Source organism: Oncorhynchus nerka, linkage group LG27 (assembly GCF_034236695.1).
Source record: "Oncorhynchus nerka isolate Pitt River linkage group LG27, Oner_Uvic_2.0, whole genome shotgun sequence".
NCBI lineage: Eukaryota > Metazoa > Chordata > Actinopteri > Salmoniformes > Salmonidae > Oncorhynchus > Oncorhynchus nerka.
This window is the reverse complement of record NC_088422.1, coordinates 53564745-53589700: the sequence shown is the minus strand read 5'-3', so window position 1 is coordinate 53589700 and position 24956 is coordinate 53564745. Positions and strand designations below refer to the sequence as shown.

The 24956-nt window shown below is 39.6% G+C and overlaps 3 protein-coding genes across 3 annotated transcripts in view; 2 read left to right on the top strand and 1 right to left on the bottom strand.

The window, feature by feature from the left end:
• The window catches only part of LOC115112013 (solute carrier family 12 member 2-like), a 42671-nt gene extending 33406 nt beyond the window's left edge, over window positions 1–9265 (top strand). The window contains exons 16-26 of the mRNA XM_029638646.2: window positions 2425–2536; window positions 2678–2818; window positions 3288–3394; window positions 3662–3741; window positions 4131–4280; window positions 5001–5123; window positions 5335–5446; window positions 5663–5749; window positions 6154–6289; window positions 7873–7940; window positions 8090–9265. Coding sequence (XP_029494506.1) covers window positions 2425–2536; window positions 2678–2818; window positions 3288–3394; window positions 3662–3741; window positions 4131–4280; window positions 5001–5123; window positions 5335–5446; window positions 5663–5749; window positions 6154–6289; window positions 7873–7940; window positions 8090–8225 — 1252 coding nt within the window. The 3' untranslated portion in view covers window positions 8226–9265. The remainder of the gene's footprint in view (window positions 1–2424; window positions 2537–2677; window positions 2819–3287; window positions 3395–3661; window positions 3742–4130; window positions 4281–5000; window positions 5124–5334; window positions 5447–5662; window positions 5750–6153; window positions 6290–7872; window positions 7941–8089) is intronic.
• Window positions 9266–9429: 164 nt separating this feature from the next.
• nudt12 (nudix (nucleoside diphosphate linked moiety X)-type motif 12) lies at window positions 9430–19697 on the top strand. The gene is given in 8 exon segments (XM_029638648.2): window positions 9430–9527; window positions 16384–16607; window positions 17598–17959; window positions 17962–18165; window positions 18281–18448; window positions 18593–18706; window positions 18798–18997; window positions 19165–19697. Coding segments are annotated over 7 exon segments (1365 nt in total). The 5' UTR covers window positions 9430–9527; window positions 16384–16401; the 3' UTR covers window positions 19276–19697.
• Window positions 19698–20103: 406 nt separating this feature from the next.
• LOC115112012 (interleukin-6 receptor subunit beta) overlaps window positions 20104–24956 on the bottom strand; it is a 30776-nt gene continuing 25923 nt past the window's right edge. The window contains exon 17 of the mRNA XM_029638645.2: window positions 20104–24910. Coding sequence (XP_029494505.2) covers window positions 24518–24910 — 393 coding nt within the window. The 3' untranslated portion in view covers window positions 20104–24517. The remainder of the gene's footprint in view (window positions 24911–24956) is intronic.

The following is a 24956-nucleotide window of genomic DNA, read 5'->3' as shown; positions in this document are numbered from 1 at the left end:
CTATGGGGGTGACACAGGGTTCAATTCTCGTGCCGAATCTTTTCTCTGTATATATCAATGATGTCGCTCTTGCTGCTGGTGATTCTCTGATCAACCTCCACGCAGACGACACCATTCTGTGTACTTCTGGCCCTTCTTTGGACACTGTGTTAACAACCCTCCAGACGAGCTTCAATGGCATACAACACTCCTTCTGTGGCCTACAACTGCTCTTAAATGCAAGTAAAACCAAATGCATGCTCTTCAACCGATCGCTGCCCGCACCCACCCGCCCGACTAGCATCACTACTCTGCACGGTTCTGACTTAGAATATGTGGACAACTACAAATACCTCGGTGTCTGGATAGACTGTAAACGCTCCTTCCAGACTCACATTAAGCATCTCCAATCCCAAATTAAATCTAGAATCGGCTTCCTATTTCGCAACAAAGCCTCCTTCACTCATGCTGCCAAACATACCCTCGTAAAACTGAGTATCCTACCGATCCTTGACTTCGGCAATGTCATTTATAGAATTGCCTCCAACACTCTACTCAGGAAATTAGATGTAGTCTATCACAGTGCCATTCGTTTCACCAAAGCCCCATATACTACCCACCACTGCGACCTCTATGCTCTCGTTGGCTGGCCTTTGCTACATATTCGTCACCAAACCCACTGGCTCCAGGTCATCTATAAGTCTTTGCTAGGTAAAGCCCCGCCTTATCTCAGCTCACTGGTCACCATAGCAACACCCACCCGTAGCACACGCTCCAGCAGGTATATTTCACTGGTCATCCCCAAAGTCAACACCTCATTTGGCCACCTTTCCTTTCAGTTCTCTGCTGCCAATGACTGGAACGAATTGCAAAAATCACTCAAGCTGGAGACATATCATATCTCCCTCATTAACTTTAAGCATCAGCTGTCAGAGCAGATTACCGATCACTGTACCTGCATACAGCCCATCTGTATATAGCCCACCCAACTACCTCATCCCCATATTGTTATTATTTTTTTGCTCTTTTGCACCCCAGTATCTCTACTTGCACATCATCATCTGCACAGCTATCACTCCAGTGTTAATGCTAAATTGTAATTATTTCCACTATGGCCTATTTATTGCCTTACCTCCCTAATCTTACTGTATATAGATTTTTCTATTGTGTTATTGACTGTACGTTTGTTTATCCTATGTGTAAATTTGTGTTGTTGTTTTTGTCGCACTGCTTTGCTTTATCTTGGCCATGTCGCAATTGTAAATGAAAACTTGTTCTCAACAGGCCCACCTGGTAAAATAAAGGTGAAATAAAAAAATAAAATAAAACGTATTGGTTAACAAAGCTTTGATTATGACCAAAGTCTATAGTAGTGAATACTCTCTCTCTCTCTCTCTCTCTCTCTCTCTCTCTCTCTTCTCTCTCTGTTCTAACTTACCACACATTCATATCGTAGCCTGTCTGCATGAATTCGTTGTGTCAGAGCCTTTTCCAAAATGTTAGCTACAGGTAGGTCTAACTATCACAAGCGTGTGCAGCAGCCTCTGCAGCAGCAGCCTCCCCCAGGTCCTAGTGCCCCCCTGATAGGAAGTTTAAGATGTGATGGAACGGTTGTCGGAAAAATAAAATCACAGAGAAAATATATTGACTGATATATTGATTTATTTAGGTGGGCTAATGAACAGTTCTAGAAACATCCCTGTCTCACTTCAGAACAAATTTCCTTTCGTTTTTTTGCGGGGACTGTTGTAGTGAATTTGTTATTCAGTGCTTTTGTATGGACTAATAGCAGTAAGGCCCACAATTGTTTTTCATCAAACAATTTTTTTAAATATTTTTTTTATTCTTCAATCAGTCTTAAAATTCCAAATCAAAGAGCTAAATTATCCTTGGTATGACCTTCTTAAAACAGTTCCATATAGCTTAGTAGACAGGGCTTAGACTTTAGGTGGTTTTAATGTGTCATGTTGCGTTCTGTAATTTAAAGGTTAAGTTTGTACACTGCGCCTACTAATGTTTCATTGCATTTTGTTACAATATGATTTGGCACATTTAGTATATTTGCCATACATTTTAATTTAAAAAAAATGTACAAATAATTTTTAAGTGCCTGTTGGAATATATTTCACAAAACATTTCCAAAAAATGTTTTAATATATTTACCTAATATATATGTAAAAAACTAAATCTAAAATACATTAATGCATTTCAGAATGTATTTTTAAAAGCATTTTCTGATCCATTTAACAGATATTGTGATTTCAATTTTACACACATACGTATATATAGATTTTACTGTAAGTACAATACTTAATATTTGTTGGAATGTATTAAAATCGAATAAATACATTTTTTAAAGAATACATTATTTGGCCAATTTAAAAATGTCACATGTATCCTGAAAAACGTAAATCGATTATTATTATTTTTTTTCATATGGGATAGACCCCAGTGTCTGGTGATGACTGGATACCCCAATGCCCGGCCTGCTTTACTCCATCTGGTAAACGCATTCACTAAGAACGTAGGCCTTATGGTGTGTGGCCACGTCCGCACGGTACGTATCATTACAAGCCTAGCCGCTAAGCCTTATCAACTACAAAGCATCTCTGTACATACACAGTATACATCTTACATATAGTTTACAGCTTACTTGTATTTTTAGGAGTAACAGCTTTGATTGTTTCATTATCCTAAGGTGTCCCGTCGGCCAAACTTCAAGGAGATGTCTCTTGATCATGCCCGCTACCAGCGCTGGCTGCTGAAGAATCGCATCAAGGCCTTCTACACCCCTGTGTTTGCTGAAGACCTGAGACATGGAGCTCAGTACCTTTTACAGGTGATTGTTCTGCAGTGCACTGCTATAATATGTGGTATATCCTCAGTATGGTGTCTGCCTAGCCTGGTCCCAGATATGTTTATGCTATCATGTTAAGTCTTTTTCATGACCAGGAGTGGAAAGGAGTGGCATGATGGCACAAATGAACTGGTTCCCAGGCTCTTGTCTATCATGATCTTTTTCAATGTGCCAAACACCATCTAACCTTTTTTTATTTATTTAACCAGTTAAGTGGGTTAATCTGCCTTGTTCAGGGGCAGAACGACAGATTTTTACCTTGTCAGCTCAGGGATTTGATCTTGCAACCTTTCAGTTACTGGTCCAATGCTCTAACCACTAGGCTATCTTCCGCATAAAGAGGTAGTTATGACTACACTTTGTGCATGTTGTTCAAGGGATTTTTATTGAAAGAGTCAGGTAATGGCCTTCCAATATTAATATGTTGATGTAAACATTTTTCATCTTCAAGGCCACAGGTTTGGGGCGTTTGAAGCCCAACACACTTGTGATGGGCTTTAAGAACAACTGGAGTGATGGCGAGATGAAAGATGTGGAAATGTATATCAACATCATCCAGTAAGTGTATCTAGTTTGACTGACTACATGGTTTGCTCTAGGGTGAAGTTTCCCCTAGGTACAGATCTAGGATCAGCTTCCCCTTCCCAATCCTGACCTTAACCATTAGACGGGAAAATGCTAAACCCAAGATCAGCATATAGAGGCAATTTCACCCTACATCACATGCTTTCCTGAGGAAATCATGATTGAAATCACTTTGGCCATCTATTCTTATACTATATTCCCTCTTCAGTGTTAGTAACAAGCTGTACGGTTGTGTTTCAGTGATGCCTTTGACTTGCAGCATGGTGTTGTCATCATCAGACTACAAGAGGGTCTTGATATCTCCCATATTCAAGACCCAGGTACAGTATTGTGTCATGCTGTGTTCTTCATTTTCTCAGGAGCACTCATTCAACACACTCATTCCTCACAATCAAGTTTAACATTCCTTAGTAGTACAGACATAGCTTCAGATGGAAGCTTAGCTTCAGTGGATAGCTTCAGATGGATTGAGCACACCCCCTTTCTAGCTATTCTATGGATTTTTTCACAGTAGTAAGGGTGCATCCGAAATGGCACCCTATTCCCTGTAGTGCACTTATAAAGCGCTGAGATTTCCTTCTGTTATTATTACTTCTTTTGACCAGAGGTCTATGTAAGTGCACTATATAGGGAATAGAGTTCAATTTCAGACGCAAGCCTAAGGACTAGATAAAGTGCTCTGAGATTTGTCTGATTGCCCCTTCTCCAGATGAGCTCCTGTCATCCCATGAGAAGAAGGACGCGGGTATGAAGGATGTAGTGGTGTCTGTCAACATGCTTGGTAAAGACTCCGAGGACAGTAACTCCTTTCCTCCATCCCTGATCACCAGTGCTCAAAACAGCCCTCTCATTCTCAGAGGTAATCTTTAGACTAGAATGAGTATATAGGCACAGTGCTTCACAGGTAATGTTGTAAAACAGAAATACCCAGATTATTCATGTCTTGAAGTCCACTTTTAGTCCAGTTGACTTATCCTGGGTTCAGGAAACCAGCTCCAAACAACCATAAACAGGCCTAACTCGCACCAAAGTAATTAATGTCTACTGTTTATGCTCATTTGAAAAGCTACATTGTGTCTTGGTCAGTCCCTGTTGATTTTCTAAATCAACAATTCCCTGTATATTATGCAAGTGCTTGCAAATTTGACACTAATCTGAATATGCACAGCGTGCCCGCCTTTGTGTGCCAATGCTGAATCAAGACGTGCAACATTTTAGTTCTGAAGCATATATGAGAATGTACCAATGACATGGAGGCAGTGGGTGCAAAGCAAGAACGACAAAAAATGTATTAAAAAAACTGGAAGGGCAAATGGGCTTGTGCTCTGCACAAGATAGAGCCCTCTGTGCATGTGCCTTGTTGCCATACAAAATGCCAGAATTGCCACAGCAAAATTGAGCATTTTTGCCCACAAATATCACAAAAAAAACTGTGAAATCACGGATGCACTGCCTAGTATTCAACTGTGCATGCCCAGCTAGTGAGACATGTTTTCCTATGGGAAATTCTAACTGTCCACAGTCAATTACCGTCTTTGATAATAACTGTGTGACTGCCTTTGATGTGGTTGCTCCACAGAGACGAAGAGAAGTGCTAAGCCACTGAGCCTCACAGACCAAAGGCTTCTGGAGGCCAGCCAGCAGTTCAAGAAGAAGCAGTGCAAAGGCACAGTGGATGTGTGGTGGCTGTTTGATGACGGAGGTACAGTATGGCAAGTCAATGCTGTGATTATATTCGTATGCACCAAATGAATAGGCATTATATCCAACAGGAAAAGCTAATTTTCTGTTACAAAACACTTTGCTACAGTGAGCCCCAATGAATATGACCCAAGTGTCAACAATCAGATTGGACCCCAAAGAGTCGTCATTTATTACCATCATCCCTTATTTATCTGTTCCAAATGTTACAGGCTTGGCTCTGTTGATTCCGTACTTGCTCACGGAAAAAAAGAAGTGGAAGGACTGCAAAATCCGTCTTTTTATTGGTGGGAAGATCAACAGGATTGACCATGATCGCAGGGCGTGAGTTATCGTTCCTTCAGTCATGATGTGAGGTTGAGGAATCTATAATATAATCAAATATTTAGCAGCTGCTTTTATTCAAAGCGACTTTGCATGCATTCATTTTTTGTATGGGTGGCCCCAGCCGAAATCGAACCTCCGATCCTGGTATCGCAAGCGCCATGACCTATCAACTGAGTCTGAAAAATTGAGATACTTTCTCCTGTTTTTTAATAGAATGGCTGCTCTGCTCAGCAAGTTCAGGATAGATTTCTCTGCGATCTATGTGCTCGGGGACATCAACACCAAGCCAAAGAAACACAAGTAAGATGCCTGCTGTGTCAAGATCATACTCTATTTACATACTGTATAAATATTTTTAAAAAATATATATTTTCAGATTTGATTGATCAGATAGAGAAAGAGGGTAACAGTAGGGTAAGATAGGGTGAGGTTGTACCATAGGGCAGTATACCAGATTCAAACCTATGCCAACACTGTAGATATGTGGCTGGAGGATGCGGCATTACCACTAAACCAGCCAGGCCACAAGATCATGTTCAACATGAAGTCATTTATAGGTCACTGAGAAGCCTCCGTCAAAGAAACTGTGCAATATGTGAAGTACAAAGAAACCATTAGCCTAGGACTATAATGACAATGTAATCATAATTATAATGCAATAATAATGACGTTCATTGTGTGTACCGTTTACCTGTCTCTTGTAGTGTGCTTAGCTTTGAGGAAATGATCGAGCCGTATAAGCTAAAGGAGGACGACATGGAGCAGGAGGCTGCAGAAAGGTTGAAGGCTGAGGAGCCTTGGAGGATCTCAGACAACGAGCTGGAGCTCTACAGGGCCAAGGTCTGGATCTTTTTAAAAACAGATTTTTAAGTTAATTTCTAATTTTATTGAACAGATATAGAGGGAGGATGACACTGGGGAAAGTTAGAGGTTGTTTTAATCGCATATACAGTGGGGCAAAAAAGTATTTAGTCAGCCACCAATTGTGCAAGTTCTCCCACTTAAAAAGATGAGAGAGGCCTGTAATTTTCATCATAGGTACACTTCAACTATGACAGACGAAATGAGGGGAAAAAATCCTGAAAATCACATTGTAGGATTTGTAATGAATTTATTTGCAAATTATGGTGGAAAATAAGTATTTGGTCACCTACAAACAAGCAAGATTTCTGGCTCTCACAGACCTGTAACTTCTTTTTTAAGAGGCTCCTCTGTCCTCCACTCGTTACCTGTATTAATGGCACCTGTTTGAACTTGTTATCAGTATAAAAGACACCTGTCCACAACCTCAAAGAGTCACACTCCAAACTCCCTCGAACTGGGGCTCTACGCAAGATCTCACACCGTGGGGTCAAAATGATCACAAGAACGGTGAGCAAAAATCCCAGAACCACACAGGGGGACCTAGTGAATGACCTGCAGAGAGCTGGGACCAAAGTAACAAAGCCTACCATCAGTAACACACTACTCCGCCAGGGACTCAAATCCTGCAGTGCCAGACGTGTTCCCCCTGCTTAAGCCAGTACATGTCCAGGCCCATCTGAAGTTTGCTAGAGAGCATTTGGATGATCCAGAAGAAGATTGGGAAAATGTCATATGGTCAGATGAAACCAAAATAGAACATTTTGGTAAAAACTCAACTCGTCGTGTTTGGAGGACAAATAATGCTGAGTTGCATCCAAAGAACACCATACCTACTGTGAAGCATGGGGGTGGAAACATCATGCTTTGGGGCTGTTTTTCTGCAAAGGGACCAGGACGACTGATCCGTGTAAAGGAAAGAATGAATGGGGCCATGTATCGTGAGATTTTGAGTGAAAACCTCCTTCCATCAGCAAGGGCATTGAAGATGAAACGTGGCTGGGTGACAATGATCCCAAACACACCGCCCGTGCAACGAAGGAGTGGCTTTGTAAGAAGCATTTCAAGGTCCTGGAGTGGCCTAGCCAGTCTCCAGATCTCAACCCCATAGAAAATCTTTGGAGGGAGTTGAAAGTCCGTGTTGCCCAGCAACAGCCCCAAAACATCACTGCTCTAGAGGAGATCTGCATGGAGGAATGGGCCAAAATACCAGCAACAGTGTGTGAAAACCTTGTGAAGAATTACAGAAAACGTTTTACCTCTGTCATTGCCAACAAAGGGTATATAACAAAGTATTGAGATAAACTTTTGATATTGACCAAATACTTATTTTCCACCATAATTTGCAAATAAATTCATTAAAAATCCTACAATGTGATTTTCTGGATTTTTTTTTTCATTTTGTCTGGCATAGTTGAAGTGTACCTATGATGAAAATTACAGGCCTCTCTCATCTTTTTAAGTGGGAGAACTTGCACAATTGATGGCTGACTAAATACTTTTTTGCCCCACTGTATATATAACTAATATAAGCTGAGTTGTTCCTATTTATTTTTCCACAGACTAACCGACAGATCAGATTGAATGAATTGCTGAAAGAACACTCAAACTCAGCAAAACTCATCGTTATGTAAGTAGTTATAATATTACATTATGTCTAGAACACAAATATAAAGTGATGGTATTGAAATGGACTGTTGATCTATTTAATGATATATTTAATACTGTCTGTCTGTTCGTCCGTCCTTCTGACCGACTGACTCATTCCCTGTCCAACAGGAGCATGCCATTGGCCCGGAAGGGAACGGTGTCCAGTGCCCTCTACATGTGCTGGTTGGAGACTCTGTCGAAAGACCTGCCTCCTATTCTCTTAGTACGAGGCAACCACCAGAGTGTCCTTACTTTTTACTCTTAAAATTCCTCGCACTCTCAATTTAACTGACCAAAACTGTTATATTAGGAATTTATAGAATGGGGGGGGGGGTGCTCAAAGTGCATGGGGATATTATGGAACTAATTGTCTACTAATTGCATTCTCTTTACATCAAGTATTAGTAGAAGTAGGCTACAGTACCATAAATAGTCTGTCATAACAATTCACAAGTACAGTAGACCTAATTGTAATGTCACATAACAATACTGGGGAGTGTCTAAATAAACACATTTAGCTAATTTATGTAGTTATACACTAGTCTGGGTACCTGTCTTTTTAGCTATCATTCCAGTCATTGCCTCTCCTTTTCCAGCTAAACACACCTGTACTGAGATTTGCCATATGACACGGAGTACAAAGACTGTAGTGTAACCTAAACAGACTAGTACCCAGGCTAGTTACACATGTAGAATGCAGTACGTCACATCCTCTTGGAGCCTCAATGCTGTGGTGAACTAAATTATTCCATGCTAAAATCGCACACCAGTTAGCCGACTTGTATGCAGTCAGAAGTGTTTTGACTTGTTTTTATTTATATATAATGCTTCTTTTAAATTACATTTAGTCAACTAATATGTAAGGGATGGGGGGATATAACAGGCCAATGAGAAATTGTTGTGGCTGTTTGTCGTTATGTATTATTTGACACCGGTTGGTTTTCATTGCCCGCTTGATGACGATAGCTAGATTGTTAGTATTATCTGAGATTTAAATATTTTCATTTTACATTGTGTTTCTTAAAAATGTTAAATATTTGTTTGGTCAATAATTAAGGTTCCATTAGATTTTTTTGTATCTGAACAATGGTTGTTTTCTGTGTGTTGTCTTGTCTTTTTGATGACAGTCGTTACATTTTTTATTTAAAATGTAAAACAATCTTTAAAAGCAAAGCCTCTATATTCTTAAATAACATTGTTATAGCCTATTTTGTACATTATGAAATTAACATCAACCACAAACAGTCATGTGTGATTTGTAATCTGGTTAGGCCACAAAATAAATCATGCTCACTTGCAATTCTAGGATTTGTGTGGTACGTCAGTCTGAAATGTATTTCGTATCTGAAGAATTTGTATAAATTAAGCATAACATTGAATATACTGTTACACATATGCATCAAAAGCATTGGAAAATAAGCGCACTAAAGCTTAGACTTTGGGCCAGTTGGATAGTGTTTGAGTGTAATAAGCATGTCTTGCCAGCGTCGCTGTTGCATTTGCTCCTGAATTATACAACCATTTGGGCCAGTCTCGGGAGGACTACAGACCGCAGGCACGTACTAAGGTTAGTGGTTGAAAGTGCCTTATTCCGTTGGTTTTATCTAGTGACACTCGATATAGGTTACATGTCGGGTGAAAGCTATATAATTGTTTTGCGTGACAAGTTGCATTTGTTTATATATATATATTTCCTCTCGTATCGCCTATAGCTTAAACATGGAGTTGTGACATAACCGGAGTCCTGTAGCCAAAATAATAATATTTGTCAAAAGCAATACAGCATTGTTATAGTTGCCGGACAGGCAACATCTTAAGAATCTTGAAATATCCATGTGTTTAAAAGATTGCAACATATCTTTTGAAGGGGCTAAGGTCTACCAAATATAAACAAAGTTACATCATGTGAAAGGGCATTATTACATTTGATTGACGTCGGATGGACCAATGAGAATGTGGGAAAAAAACACTTACTGTAGCTGTTAGTCTGCACTTCGTTGTTTCATAGCTAAATTCTCCACTTGCTACTCTGTCACTGTTGTGGGGTCAAAGTCCCATTCCTACAACGAGAGTTTGCGTTGTACACAGCGTCGAGTTGTACAGCAGACTGTTCTTAATTTCTACAGAATCACACGTGGCTAACGGAACCATTGAAAATCTAGCTACAATTCGACAAATGTACTTTCTACTGAGCAATACATTACATGATGTTATACAAACATGAATTGTGTTATCAGATAGTAATTTTGCCCTCGTAGAACATAGATTACAGCGGCTAGAGGTTCTGAGTACTGCTGGGTTCCCATTCAATTTGATAATTATTGCACCCACCTGGTGTCCCAGCTCTACTAGTACATAATGGGAAGAATGGCATTTTTTCCATATACTAACTGTCCACTAGACTACAGAATCTATAGCAATAACTAACGTTAGCAATGGGAATATGACATGAGAGAGAGGGGGGAACAAAGTCATTGGTTGCCTAGATTTCATTTTTATGATTTTTTTCCCATTATTAAAAACACCAAAAACTACAAAGAACCCTCTCTCTCTTAAAATAAAGTCGAACACTCTCCACCCCATCATCTCTGTTTTCTCTTCACCACTCCTCTCCTAACTTCCCCCTAAATGTTTTCTCCTTTCTCTTCTCATGAAAAGTAAAACATTGTGTCTGTAGATAGATATGTTAGACCTATCCCCTATGAAATTGTGGATATGTTTGGATAGGCTTAAGTAGTATGCTAATGGGTAAAACAACCCTAACCCTTGTTTGATTGGTTAGTCTGTAGTCCTAGATGTGGTTTATTTGCTGTATTTAGATGGGTGTGTGTGTGTGTGTTAACTCCCACTGAGGTAACTTTTTATTTTATTTATTTTTTACATTTGTGTGCTTTTCTCCTCTGCATCCTATTCTGTGAGGGACAGACCACACCACAAATATAATAGGATATTGAAAGTTTTCTTTGTCAGATGCCATATTGTAGAATGGAAATGTTTTAATGTACTATAGATAATCATAGAAAACAATCTTTATTTTGATAGTATTCTGGAATAATTTCATTGCCTACAGTTATGGTCTGGTTTCCCAGACTCAGATTACACATTGTCCTTGACAAAATATCATGCTCAATATAAATTCAATATAAAATTGTTTATTTGTCCTGGACTAGGCTTAAGACAGAAGAGGAGAAGAAGAGGGTGAGATGGAATATACAGTATTTAGCTTAGGTACAAGCATGCTAGGGGGTGCAGGGAGGGGCTAGGGGTAGGCACGCCCAAGGGTCCTCAGCCCCAGTCCAGGATCAGCAGCACGTCCAAGTAGGCTTGGGCCAGGCACATCCAGGAGTTATTAGATGTAGAAAAGGACAAAAGAAGGGGGTTAGTGGGAACATGCTTTGTTACATCAGATAAGACACAGTACACCAGCTGAGGCAAGCTGATCAAGGCCCCTAGAAAAATATAAACTATTGCAGCATAAACAACGGAGACTGGAACAGGGGGACCGGGAGACAATGTGGCCCCTTCCAACGCCACCCCTGCTTGCAACAAGCCAGGGACTCAGCCCCCGTAATAGTCAGTGGTATGGAATCCCAGTTGAGAGTGTGGAGCCGACCAAGCAGAGAGAGCAAGGATAGTTCATCAGTCCAGTACCTTGGGACCTGATGCCTCTGCTTGGCTCTCAGCATTAAGGCATTAGTGAACTAGCGCCCTGTCCAGGGGGTATAGTTTACTTGTACATCAAGCTGCCTTACATGACAGAAACAGGATATAGACTTCTGCCATATGGGCCATTCATGCTCAGACAAGGATTATTTGTCCAAGGCGTAGGTACGTAACGTTACTTACAAGACTGAAACATCTGATTCTCTCACATAAGAGGTCTGTAGAAAAAAATCCCTGTATTCATCTGTTTTCTTAGATGTTGGGGGAACAAGGAGTCCTGCATCTTGTGGTTCTCTTCTGTTGTCCCTTTCTAACACATACCCTTCTGTGATAGGTTAATTAGCAATCAGACCACACATAAAATGATTCGAATCTGCACCAATTTTCAATATAAATCCACAAGAACATAGAGGGTTAGCTGATAGGCAGCGGAGAGGCTAGGTGCATCATTGAGCAGCTCAAACAGCTCCCCTATTGATCTTGTTTAGGCCATACAAATTTAATTTACTATGTAATGGATATATAATTGTAAAATAAAAAAATGGTGATTCATTGAATTCATATGATACTTTTGTGATGAATTGAATGATGTGCTTCGCCATTGTAGTAGTTGGGGGGTTCGGTTAAATAGCGATTAATCAAAATTATCATTTGTGAATCGCAAACAGTGACAGGAAAATATTTAGCTTTCGTCTTCCTTTCAAATTGTATATATTTTGTACATAATTAAGTTGATGGTAGTCGTCAGCCTGAAGTAAATACTTCTAAAGACAATCGGCTCTGTGATGCATGCTGAACATTTTTCTAACTTTTTCCCCAAAAACCTTCACAATTAAATGTTGACTTCTAAGTAGGCCTACCTGGCAGAATAATATAATGAAGATTTGTATCAATCAGGCACACATTTGTTTTGCATACTCTTCCATCACATGTGCAGTACAGATTCTTGACAGAAACACCTGACACCAATATAGTGGATTAGGGGGGTGTCCTGACTGGGACTCAAACCCTGGTCCCTGTGAATGTCATTCCAAAACCATTATACTGTTACAATCTTTGCTATATGAGCCATGATCGTTTGGATAGTAACCAAAAGGTTGCTGTTTTGAATCCCTGAGCCAACTAGGTATGGCCTTAAGGACTTTAAAATGATCATACCTACACTAGCCTACAACACCACAATGCAATGAATATTTGCATTATTGTTTTCAAGTGAGTACAATTCTAGTCTAGGCTGTAAACTGCAGTGAAATTGTAATTTGAATAATGGCACAAAATCCCTGTTATTTGAATGTTTCATTCCATTTGGACAGTTGTGGGTCTACTCTTGACAGATTAGAAAGTCTAGAAGGGCACAGTGCAGGACAGTCTGTATTTTTGCTACTGATACTGATGTGCTGTTTGTTGCCGATCATCATTCTCCCAAGTCGTCCTATATAGTGCAGCCACATAGGCCTATGCTCCCAGCAGGCCCAGTTATTCATGAAACCTGAACACCATTCTGCCTCCTTCCCGATCCGAGCAGCTCTTCCTTGACCTAGAACCTAACGCTTCAATATAGCCTAAATATTTGTTGTTTACCTTTTTATGTGTGGCATAAGGCTACTTCAGAAGTCTCCTGTAGGCTACCTGCACATGTTCATCCACTCCACTCTAATATAATTCTAGCATCCAAACTGCGGACCAGCCATTCGATGAATGGAAAGTGACATCTGTTACACCAAAAAGTTTGACATTCGGAAATTGTCAAGCCAAACCTTTGATACGGAGTAGGGAGTGATGTATTTTATTTTTTGTCGAGATAGGGTATGTCAATTTGATTGTGGTGTTGAAAACGCAAACCATGAAGAAGTGCTCAAAGTCGGGTAATCGGTATGCAGTTATGCGTTGCTTATGGTAGTTGTGGTGCAATGGCACAGAAACCTGATGGCGGAAAATCGTTGCATATATTTTATATAATTATAAATATAGCATCAAAATGTTGAAAATTGAATTTCTCCCTAGCTGATAATTGTCTGCAGCCGGCTCTGATCAAAGTGTAATGAGACAGGCAGCGAGAGTGAGGTCGTCGGTGATGGTCGGAGTACCCTCAATCATCTGGTTTGTAGCCCTGTGTGGAATCGACTGTGCCACAAAACCATGCTGAAATGGTCAAGTCAATATCCTTGTTTATAAACACAGGGTTGCTACAGTTATTGTTATTTGTGGTGGTAATCATTATTTTTTAGTTAATTCTGAGGGGGGAGCGTTTGCAATTTTTTTGACATTACAAGGGAGGGTCATGTTCAAGCGATAAATCAATATCAATAATTAGAGGGAATTTCTTCCCTCAATAACGATATAAAAACGTTTAGATTAATTTTCGATAATGTCGATATAGAATAATTAGGTACAGCAGTCCATTTCACCTCTGACACAGCAGGAATGTGCGTAGAAGTGACAATATACACGTGGAGAGGTATACGCCCACTAAAAACCACTTAGCACCTCGAGTGATGGAGTAGCCACTAACCACAAAAAAGGTGTGATGTAGGCGAAAACAGTGGCAGTTATAGCCATGGAGAAGGAGCAGCTTCCAACAAAGAAATTATTGATAAAAAGGGTTAAACTGTTTCAGTAATTTGGAAGTGGTTTTGCTTTTTGAAGTCCGACAAAGAGCAGACCAATGTCCGGTGCAAATTGTGCCGTAGATGGGTGGCTAATGAAGTCTGGTAATACGACAAACCTTTTTCAACATCTGAAGCAAAATCACTCTTCGGAACGTGCAGGAAGTTTCAGTTTGCTCCACGGTATTGATAAATGCCCCTCAAGCACCAGCCAATCTAGGCATGTTTGCCCAATAAGCAGTCAACACTGACAGCGTTTATGCCCTATACAAGCAAACATTGAAAAAACAAAGACATCATTTATGCTATTATGCATCGTATTGCTAATGACATGCCTATAATTAGCATAGTCAAAAAGGAATGTTTCAAGAGGCTTATCAATTTAATTGACCCCAGGTACGTGCTCCCTGGCCGCAAACATGGATTGATTAATTTTCCTTAAAGTATAATTTTATGTGTAGCTCACATAATAAAAAAAAAATGTAACCTTTATTTAACTAGGCAATTGTCACGACTTCTACCGAAGTCGATGCCTCTTCTTGTTTGGGCGGTGCTCGGCGGTCGACATCACCGGTCTTCTAGCCATCATTGATCTATGTTTCATTTTCCATTGGTTTTGTCTTGTCTTCTTACCTGGTTCCAAATCCCATTCATTATATGTTGTGTATTTAACCCTCTGTTTCCCCTCATGGCCTTGTCAGAGATTGTTTATTGTTATTTTCGTGTTTCATGGATTGGTGTGCGACGGGTTCTTGTACCCACATTTATTTTATTATGGACTTTGATTTTGGAGTTTGTGTTTTAAGTTATTAAAATACTCCATTTATACCAAGTTTGATTCTCCTGCGCCTGACTTCCCTGCCACCTACGTACACGACATGACAGCAAGTCGGTTAAGAACAACTTCTTATTTACAATGACAGCCTATCGGGGAACAGTGGGTTAGCTGCTTTGTTCAGGGGTGGAATGACAGATTTTTAACTTGTCAGCTCGGGGATTCGATCTAGCAACCTTTCGGTTACTGGCCCAACGCTCTAATGCTCAGGCATTAGGCATTCTTGAGTCTGAAGCAGACATGCACCTTTTAAACATTATTTGATAATTATCGTTATCGAATGAAAAAATATATAGATTGTGACAATTTATTTGCCATATCGAACAGCCCTATTGGAGAGGGTGGTGCATTTTTTTTTGTGGTGCATTTTTGGGTGGTGCATTTTTTTTGTGACAACTCCAGCCAAGCTTTCCCTTAAGGGTATAACATTACAATAGTATAGCTAATAGGCTATGTGTTTGTAGATCATCTGAGGTGAATGAACTTACAGCAGCCAAGGTGATAATGGAATTTTAAAGTTGAATTAATTGTATAGAAATGCAGCAAATGAGCTTCAACTTTCCAAACCCAAATTATTACCCTGAATATCAGTCAGTTAATATGGTCTTCATGAAGTATGTGCTATTTTTGATTACATAAATGCTTCAAAATACTGAAAAAGTGATGTCTGCAAAAGAAAAGCGCTCTACAAATGTAATTTATTATTATTATTGTTGGCTGATGAAGATTATCTCATAGAACAAAACATATAAACTCTCCTAAGCCTGTGTTTCCACAGACCTTATTTTCGGCGTTTATCCAAAAACCCTCCGAAACCCCATTCATTTCCCCATAGGCTTTGGCCAACAATCCATAGTGGAGTTAGCCTCCTTTGGTGCTTACAAAAAGATGCCATTACTATTGCTCTCTATACCGCTTTCACGTGTTAGTCAGAACTAGGACATTTCCAACTTTGAACTCGGCACAACCAGTTAGCAAGTCAGAAAGTTGTGAGGTTCCTAGTTGCAACCAGCACGTGAACGCGGCATTAATCCCAGTTAGTAAATTGCTAGACATAGGCAAATTGATGTAGGCCCACTTCTTTTATTCAATCTCAGTCTCAAGTAACCGAATATCACATACACACATGAGTAAAGATTTGTTTAATTAAACCTTTATTTATCCAGGAAGTCCCATTGAGGTCAGAATACCTATTTTACAAGCGAGACCTGGCCAAGAAGGCAGCTCAATAAAAACACATACAGTATATTAAACACATGGCAGTGCATACAGAGCATAGCAAAACATAAAATAAACTATGTTCTATCATATTCATACAGGTATACCATCACACTCAAATGGCAAATATTCAGATGAGTCCCAAAGAGGAGCTGTTGGAGAGATTCCTGGATTATGCTTCCAGAGGAGACCTGGCAAAAGTCTCTGGGATGATCTCTCATTCCAGCTTTTTGGTCAATGAAAGTGGGGAGAATGGCTGGACTGCGTTGATGCTAGCTGCAAGGAATGGACACACTGATATTGTAGACAACCTACTATCAAATGGGTAAATATCAAAACATACTGAACAAAAATTACATGGATACATGAGATTATTACAGCTGTTTTACATTGTCTAAATATTACTTTCTAAGTAAGTAAGTGAGAACTATTACTCCATTGTGTATGTTTTTGTTGTCACAGGAGATTGTAGGTCTATTAGGATAAAATCATATTTCAAACAAGTAATGATGCACTCATGGAATGTCAATCTTGAACACAGATATATCATAGAAATCAAGTTATTTTTGTATTTGAAAATGGCATGGGATGCATTTGTTTGTTTATGTTTTTATGGTGGCCCACTTTGAGTATTCACATCTTAGAGAGTGTGCCTTTAAATGTCTAAACATATGGTTAAAATAACAGCAGGGAAGGGGCCTCCTGGGTGGCGCAGTGGTTAAGGGCACTGTAATGCAGCGCCAGCTATGCCACCAGAGACCCTGGGTTCGCGCCTAGGCTCTGTCGTAACCGGCCGCGACCGGGAGGTCTGTGTGGCGACGCACAATTGGCCTAGCGTCGTCCAGCTTAGGGAGGGCCTGGCCGGAGGGATATCCCTGCCTCATCGTGCACCAGTGACCCCCATGGTGGGCCGGGCGCATTGCAAGGTTGCCAGGTGCAAAGTGTTTCCTCCGACACATTGGTGCGGTTGGCTTCCGGGTTGGATGCACGCTGTGTAAAAAAGCAGTGCGGCTTGGTTGGGTTGTGTATCGGAGGACGCATTACTTTCAACCTTCGTCTCCCCCGAGTTGTAGCCATGAGACAAGATAGTAGCCTCTAACAATTGGATACCACGAAAAAGGGGTAAAAAAAAATGTTTCCCAATGGAAAACGTTTTGTAATGACAACAAGAGTTTCTATTATACGAATTCAGGTATGTCCCTCCCCATTTTGTCCTGTTTGCTTCCATTTGCTTCCATTTGGTTCCTAGTGAATGAATTATGTAAACATGAAGATAACATCAGTGTGTACTGATCACACTTCTCTTTCCCTCAAGGTGTGATACGTTTTTAGTCAATAAATCTGCTCAAACTGCCTATGACATTGCCAAATTCTGGGGACACCGACATATTGCCAGGTTATTGGCAAAGACTGAGAACAAATGTCAACGGATTCTACCCAGCGACAGAATGGAAGAGCATGAAAACTACTTCACCAGAGAAGTTTTCAACAGAATGAGTGAAAAGAGGTCTGACAGCAAGTGGCTAGAAGCAAAACAGTCTTCTCCAGACACAGTGTTCATCTTGTTCTTTAACTTGAATCCTCTTGTGTCTGCTTCCGAGGAGAGCAAAACAGCCCATCCAGGTATAAAACTGTGTCGACTTGATGCAAGCTCGGTTAATAAAGAACTACTTCAAAATCTGGAACAACAGTCATCTTCCTCGGAGTAGAGAAGCAGAGAAGCTTCTCATCCTCTCCTCCAACAGAAGGGAATGAACCCACTGCTTGGTTTGCTCTCAATACTGATGACAATCCCATGGATCATCTCCAACTCACCAATCCAAATAGCTTCTTCCTCAAACCACCCATGCCAGGTCTTCTGAAACTTAGTGAGGCTGAGGCTGGTGAGTATTTCTCTGGGAGGTTCTTCATCAAAATATTATTGAAACAGCATACAAAATGTGGACTTAGTAACCCTCCCCCCCCCCCCAAAAAAATGATGATCCCTTTTCCCCTCAGGAATCATAGCTCAAGCCAGCTCTGTCCTCGCTTGGCACAACCGATACAGCTTCTGCCCAACATGTGGGAGTAACACCAATGTGGAGGAAGGAGGCTATAAGAGGACCTGCTTCAACAAAGACTGCAGAAGCCGACAAGGCATCCACAACACTTGTTACCCACGAGTTGGTAAAGAGCCTCCTGTTTTTGAATTTGTTAATTGAAACTGAACTACTGCATGTTTTTTTTCTCTTAATCATTATTATAATGTTCTAACCTCAATATCAGGTCAAAATGATCTGACTTATGTAATGTGTCGTGTTATGCATGCAGATCCTGTGGTGATCATGTTGGTCATTCACCCAGATGGCAACCAATGCTTATTGGGCAGAAAGAAGACTTTTCCTGCTGGGATGTTTTCATGTCTTGCTGGATTCATTGAACCAGGTAGTTTATCTCAACACACTAAACAAAACACTTAATATTTAGTCTGATTTTGGAGTGTGCAGATAGATGTCAGTGACATCTCTCTATGCAGGTGAGGCCATTGAGGATGCAGTAAGGAGAGAGACGGAGGAGGAGAGTGGGGTCAAAGTGGGTCCTGTTCAGTATGTGTCATGTCAGCCCTGGCCAATGCCCTCCTCACTAATGATTGGATGCCTGGCTGTTGCCATGTCAACAGACATCAAAGTCGATGAAAAGGAAATTGAAGAGGCTCGTTGGTTTACACGGCAACAGGTAAATGCTAGTTTTCCTAATCTGTGATTTACATGTTATAACATAGGGCTAGATGGAAACAAAACATCACCTGAATGTAATAAGAGGTGATTGAAGTCATGTAAACTATGTCAGTGAACTTGTATTGTTACAATGTATTAACTCAGTGCTATGTCTGTGTAATGCAGGTTATAGATGTCATTGTCAAGGGAACAAAACCAGCCTTTACCGTGCCGCCAAGACAGGCCATTGCACATCAGTTGGTGAAACATTGGATTGGTATGAGCTCAAATCTTTAAACCTAATGACGGGCACTTCTCCAGGATGGATTACACCACTAAATGTAATTTATAATGAAATACAATAGAAAAATCTATGAATGAATTATCAAAACATTCTCATGTCTGATTTTCCATCCAATCAAAGTAGTGTTTACTATAACGCCTAAAGTATTATCACATTTAAGACATTTAAATTGACATAAAGTGATCAAAGTAGATTTTTATTTTATTTCCACTATGCCTTAGATATGAACACGACTAATCTATAATTTTATATGGAATACTTTTTCATCATTGCAGTATTTTAATTGGAGAAAAGTATGTCAAGAAAAAGTAGGCATTTTAAAGGGATAATCGACCCCCAGAAAAATTTGAAACTCCAGTCAATTTTGTGAAAGCCTATGATCCATCAGTGAGTACAATAAAATTCTTACCCATGATTTAACTTCTAAGTGGTCCGTCTGTGAAATTAGGAAATTGTGTAGGAACGTGTCATAGCTACATGGTTCTCGTCACTGGAGATAACACACTATCACATTTCATAACACTTGGAGAAAAATACCTGCACTTCATCGCCAAATCAGCCAATAGATATATTTAAATCTAAACAGTGTACCAAATGATTCAACTCAGTTTTTCGAGTACCATCTCGCAATGCGCTTTTTATGTCGGGGAAATATGGGAAAGGGCCGTTGTTGCCATAGCAACATACTATATCCACTGCTCTGGGCAGAGGCGAACTGCAAGTTGAGCTCTGTGACATGGACTCCTAAATTGATAGTGCAGTTTGTTTAGGCAATTTTACAGTTAGGTAGCTACTTCACATTCTGATATTGACTTATTATATTGACAGAGATATGATATTGACAGAGAGAGAGCATTGGGTTGTGTAGTCAACTTGAGCTACAACAGATTTCCACAATGATTTTCACATGTTGCTACCAACCTTCTAATTTAATAAACAACAAAAAAAAATATTGTTTTCACATATAAGTTTTTTAACACTGTTAATCATAGGAATTATCAGCAAAACAGCAGCCATCTCCTTCGGCACCATTATCATGATTGGACTCAGAAATAACATTTACAAAATACTTTTTTTTAAATATGACAATTCCAGGGCAATTGTATTCACTCAGAAAAAATAATCTCATAATGATTCAGGAATATATTATTTTTGTTATTCACTATGGATATCTTGACAAGATGATTAAATTCAATCAAAAATATTTGTAATTTTGGTATATAATTCTGGAATTTTTGTTTGTGTATAAAGTATTTGGCAACAAGAATTTAAAAATATTCACAATCATTTCAATGATCTTGTTATCATTGCAATAGTAACATATTCTTCATGTCAAAAACAGTGTTCAAAAAGGTAAATAAGTATTCTGCAAGGTTTTTCCAAAAATCTTGCAAAAAGTCCTTTTTAAGCAGAAAATGCAAATATCAACAAATGTGGACAACATAGAATTACATGGATATATCTAATGTAGAGTTTTAAAGTGCACTTCCTTAAATGTGTATATATATATATACAATAAGGCATCAAGCAAGCTTTTTTTCAGACAATGTCAGGAATAAGCATGTTCCGGAAAATGTTTCCCCTAGGCGTAAATTGTTTCTGTGGATGGAAAATGTGCCTTGTGTATTTGTACAATAAGATTTCTCATGTAAGCCCACGCCTTCCAAACTGATTTCTGGATAAGCTCTGTGATCATCACCAAAGCTAAGATGAGTTTTCATTAGTGTAGTTAAACCACTGGGAATGGCTTTGATCACAGAAATAAACTCTCTGAAAGGTATTGTAAACTCATTCAATGTTATAAATTGTTCATATGAAAGAATATTACCCCTGTTGTCAAAAATACATATTGTACAGGCAGTCAATTAGTGCTTGCAGTTGCGTCACAAATCGCTTAGCAACCGCACCAAGCATCAGTCTGAAAGTCCTCCAATCGTCTACATGGCTTGCTGCGTTTTGCTACCACCCGAAACTTTGACTATTATTTCGTTTTTCTAAGGACCCAGGCTAACTCAAATGCTAACATGTAAGTTATGTTTGCTAGTTAGCTAACTTTACATACTCTATAGCTACAGTAGCTAGCTACGTGAATTCACCAGCTTGCTAACTTCATTTTAGCTAACGTTAGTTAGCTATCTTGTTGGATTTATCATTCTTACTCCAAATGCATTAGTTAGGTAGCTAGCTAACAGCCATGGAAGAGGGTGAAATTATTAGCTAGCACTTCCAGCGGTCAAAGAAGGGAGAGTAGGCTACTGTTACCCTGGATATGGCCGGTAACTTTGTTGGAGGACATTATTAAACTATTACCCAGTTCCAGAGAAAAACTAAGGATATAGCAACATCTCTGTTTCTTTGTAATGTTTTCTGTCCTCAGATACAGTATACAGAGCCGTCAAACCCTGCTGGGTGTGCAGGCTTCTATTCAAGGCCAGCACTAACACACCTGATTCAATCTATCAAACCATTAGCCTTAAGGGCATTTCTAATGGATCCCTTGAAATTGTGCATTTGAAGTAGAGAAGAGCTTAACTCATACAGTTGAAGTCGGAAGTTTACATACACTCAGGTTGGAGTCATTAAAACAGATTATTTCACTTATAATTCACTGAAAAAATTCTAGACCTCCACAAGTCTGGTTCATCCTTGGGAGCAATTTCCAAACGCCTGAAGGTACCACGTTCATCTGTACAAACAATAGTATGCAAGTATAAACACCATGGGACCACACAGTCGTCATACCATTCAGGAAGGAGACACGTTCCGTCTCCTAGAGTTGAACGTACTTTGGTGCGAAAAGTGCAAATCAATCCCAGAACAACACAAAGGACCTTGTGAAAATGCTGGAGGAAATGGGTACAAAAGTATCTATATCCACAGTAAAACAAGTCCTATATCGACATAACCTGAAAGGCCGTTCAGCAAGGAAGAAGCCACTGCTCCAAAACCGCCATTAAAAAAGCCAGACTACGGTTTGCAACTGCACATGGGGACAAAGATCGTACTTTTTGGAAAAATGTCCTTTGGTCTGATGAAACAAAAATAGAACTGTTTGGCCATAATGACCATCATTCTGTTTGGAAGGAAAAGGGGGAGGCTTGCAAGCCGAATAACCCCATCCCAACCGTGAAGCACGGGGGTGGCAGCATCATGTTGTGGGGGTGCTTTGCTCCAAGAGGAACTGGTGCACTTCACAAAATAGATGGCATCATGAGGAAAGAAAAATTATGTGGATATATTGAAGCAACATCTCAAGACATCAGTCTTCAGAAAATGGGTCTTCCAAATGACTCCAAGCATACTTCTAAAGTTGTGGCAAAATAGCTGAAGGACAACAAAGTCAAGGTATTGGAGTGGCCATCTCCCTGACCTCAATCCCATAGAAAATGTTTGGGTAGAACTGAAAAAACGGATGCGAGCAAGGAGGCCTACAAACCTGACTCAGTTACACCAGCTCTGTCAGGAGGAATGGGCCAGAACTCACCCAACTTATTGTGGGAAGCTTGTGGAAGGCTACCCAAAACGTTTGACCCAAGTTAAACAATTTAAAGGCAATGCTACCAAATACTAATTGAGTGTATGTAAACCAATGACGCACTGGGGATGTGATGAAATAAAAGCTGAAATATATCATTCTCACTATTATTATTCTGACATTTCACATTCTTAAAATAAAGTGGTGATCCTAATTTACCTAAAACAAGGATTTTTTTACTCAGATTAAATGACAGGAATTGTGAAAAACTGAGTTTAAATGTATTTGGCTAAGGCTAAACTTCCGACTTCAACTGTACCAGTGATGAAATGATAGTAGCAGGTCTTGTACTGGCAGCTGTCTGGGTTAAAGTCTTGACAATCAAATTTGATTTAATTTGACGGGCCAAAAGGTTTCTTCGCCTTTCTGACAGTTGAGTCTCATCTCATTGGTATCAACAATGGTATTTTTAGGATTGCAGGGAATCTGTAAGCATATTTTTGCCCGTTGTCTTTCCTGTCTTGTTAGAGCAGCCAAATACTACACTGAAAATGACCGTGGTGATGAATCAACTAGTTTAGGCACTGTTATTATGCAGTTTGGGGTTTGGCACTGTTATCATACAGTTTTGGGTAGCCACTGGGCTGTTTTCGTTGAAGGAATGAATGACCACCAGGAGGCATCGTACGTCAACTTTAAGCCCTCTATACAGGTAATATAAATTACTATGCAATACAATTACTGACAAGTTATTTAAGAGCTGCAGCTACATCTATTTAATAAAATATTTTAACTGTCCCTTCTCAGTGTGTATTTTCCCCTTCATAATTTTCTCTATCAGTGATTCCATAGTATATTATTTTCGTATAGGATACCATCAGTCAGGTAAGCTGAATTCAGGTAATTATTTATATATCTATTTAAATTGAATTAAAGTCCCCATAATACATAAAGAGAATACTACATACAAAAAATGACGTACAATATATGAATCATTCTCATTGTTTACCCATATAGTTAACCCATAAAATGACATGGGATATGGTTGAAGTTTAATATAAAATGTAAAAAATATATGTACAATATATTTTACAGCAGAACAAATACTGTATACATTGTTAATGAAGTTCCCCAGTAAGAAAACCTAAAATGTCGCTCAAACAGAAGGGGGAACAACGAACAACAACGAAAATGAAACAAGTGGGGTTTTAGGGGGAGTTCTGAAAGACGTGGGGGTGTCCACTGAAAGTTGACAAGTAACAACACGTGGAACCTTAAAGACATCCACCACAAGAGCCCACTAAATTTGCAAAAAAGAGAAGAGGCAACAACAACAAAAAACACCAAACCTATACTGGAAGCAAACCAAAAAGTGGAGCAAAACGAAAACAGGGATGATCAGATAAAGGACTGTTTGCCTAGAAATCAAAAAGAAGGAACGCCGAATAAAAGTGTTAACCCTCCACATCTCTCAAGAGCACTAGGTTGGCACAGGTTTAACACATACTGACTAACGAGGTGACACCAATCGGTGCGCCCTATGTGCTAACGAGCTATACCTGCTAAAGTCCCACCTCAAAACATAAGTGGAAAAAACAAAGCCTGTAACATTATGAAGAACAGTAGCACTTAAAATGGTTTACATTTACGAAATCTAAATGTAAAATCTAGGTTTGTTTATTGAGAATATTAAAACGGCATTCATTGAAGACTATCCATATTGAGCATTTTATTGCTGAGAAAAAGTGTTTTCAATTTACTCAACATTGCTTGGGGTGTTGGTGTTTTTCAAGAGTATGCTTGTTCTTTATATAGTCAAAATTGCACTGTATTTGGGTGCTTTCTGGAAGTAAGCTACCCTGGCAATTTTCTACGTGTGTACCCTGGCCATTCTCTATGTGGGCAACATTGTTAAACATCAGGGAGGAATCCCTGTTCTCTCTGTTACTTTTAGGAGTATTTTCAATGTATTCTGTATTTTGCGGAATAAAAATATGTTTTATATTGAGGGTACTGTGAGATGAACCAGGGTTAAAAATCCCGTCCTCTCTCATAGGCGGCCTTTCTTGCCCCAGCTCAACAAAGCCGTTTCCCCCTGAGAGATCAGTGACTAAGAACTCCTCCAGCTTCAGTACATTCTTCACACGGTTTTTCTGTTGGGGAAAATGTACATTATACACATTAGACTGTGGTCTAGGG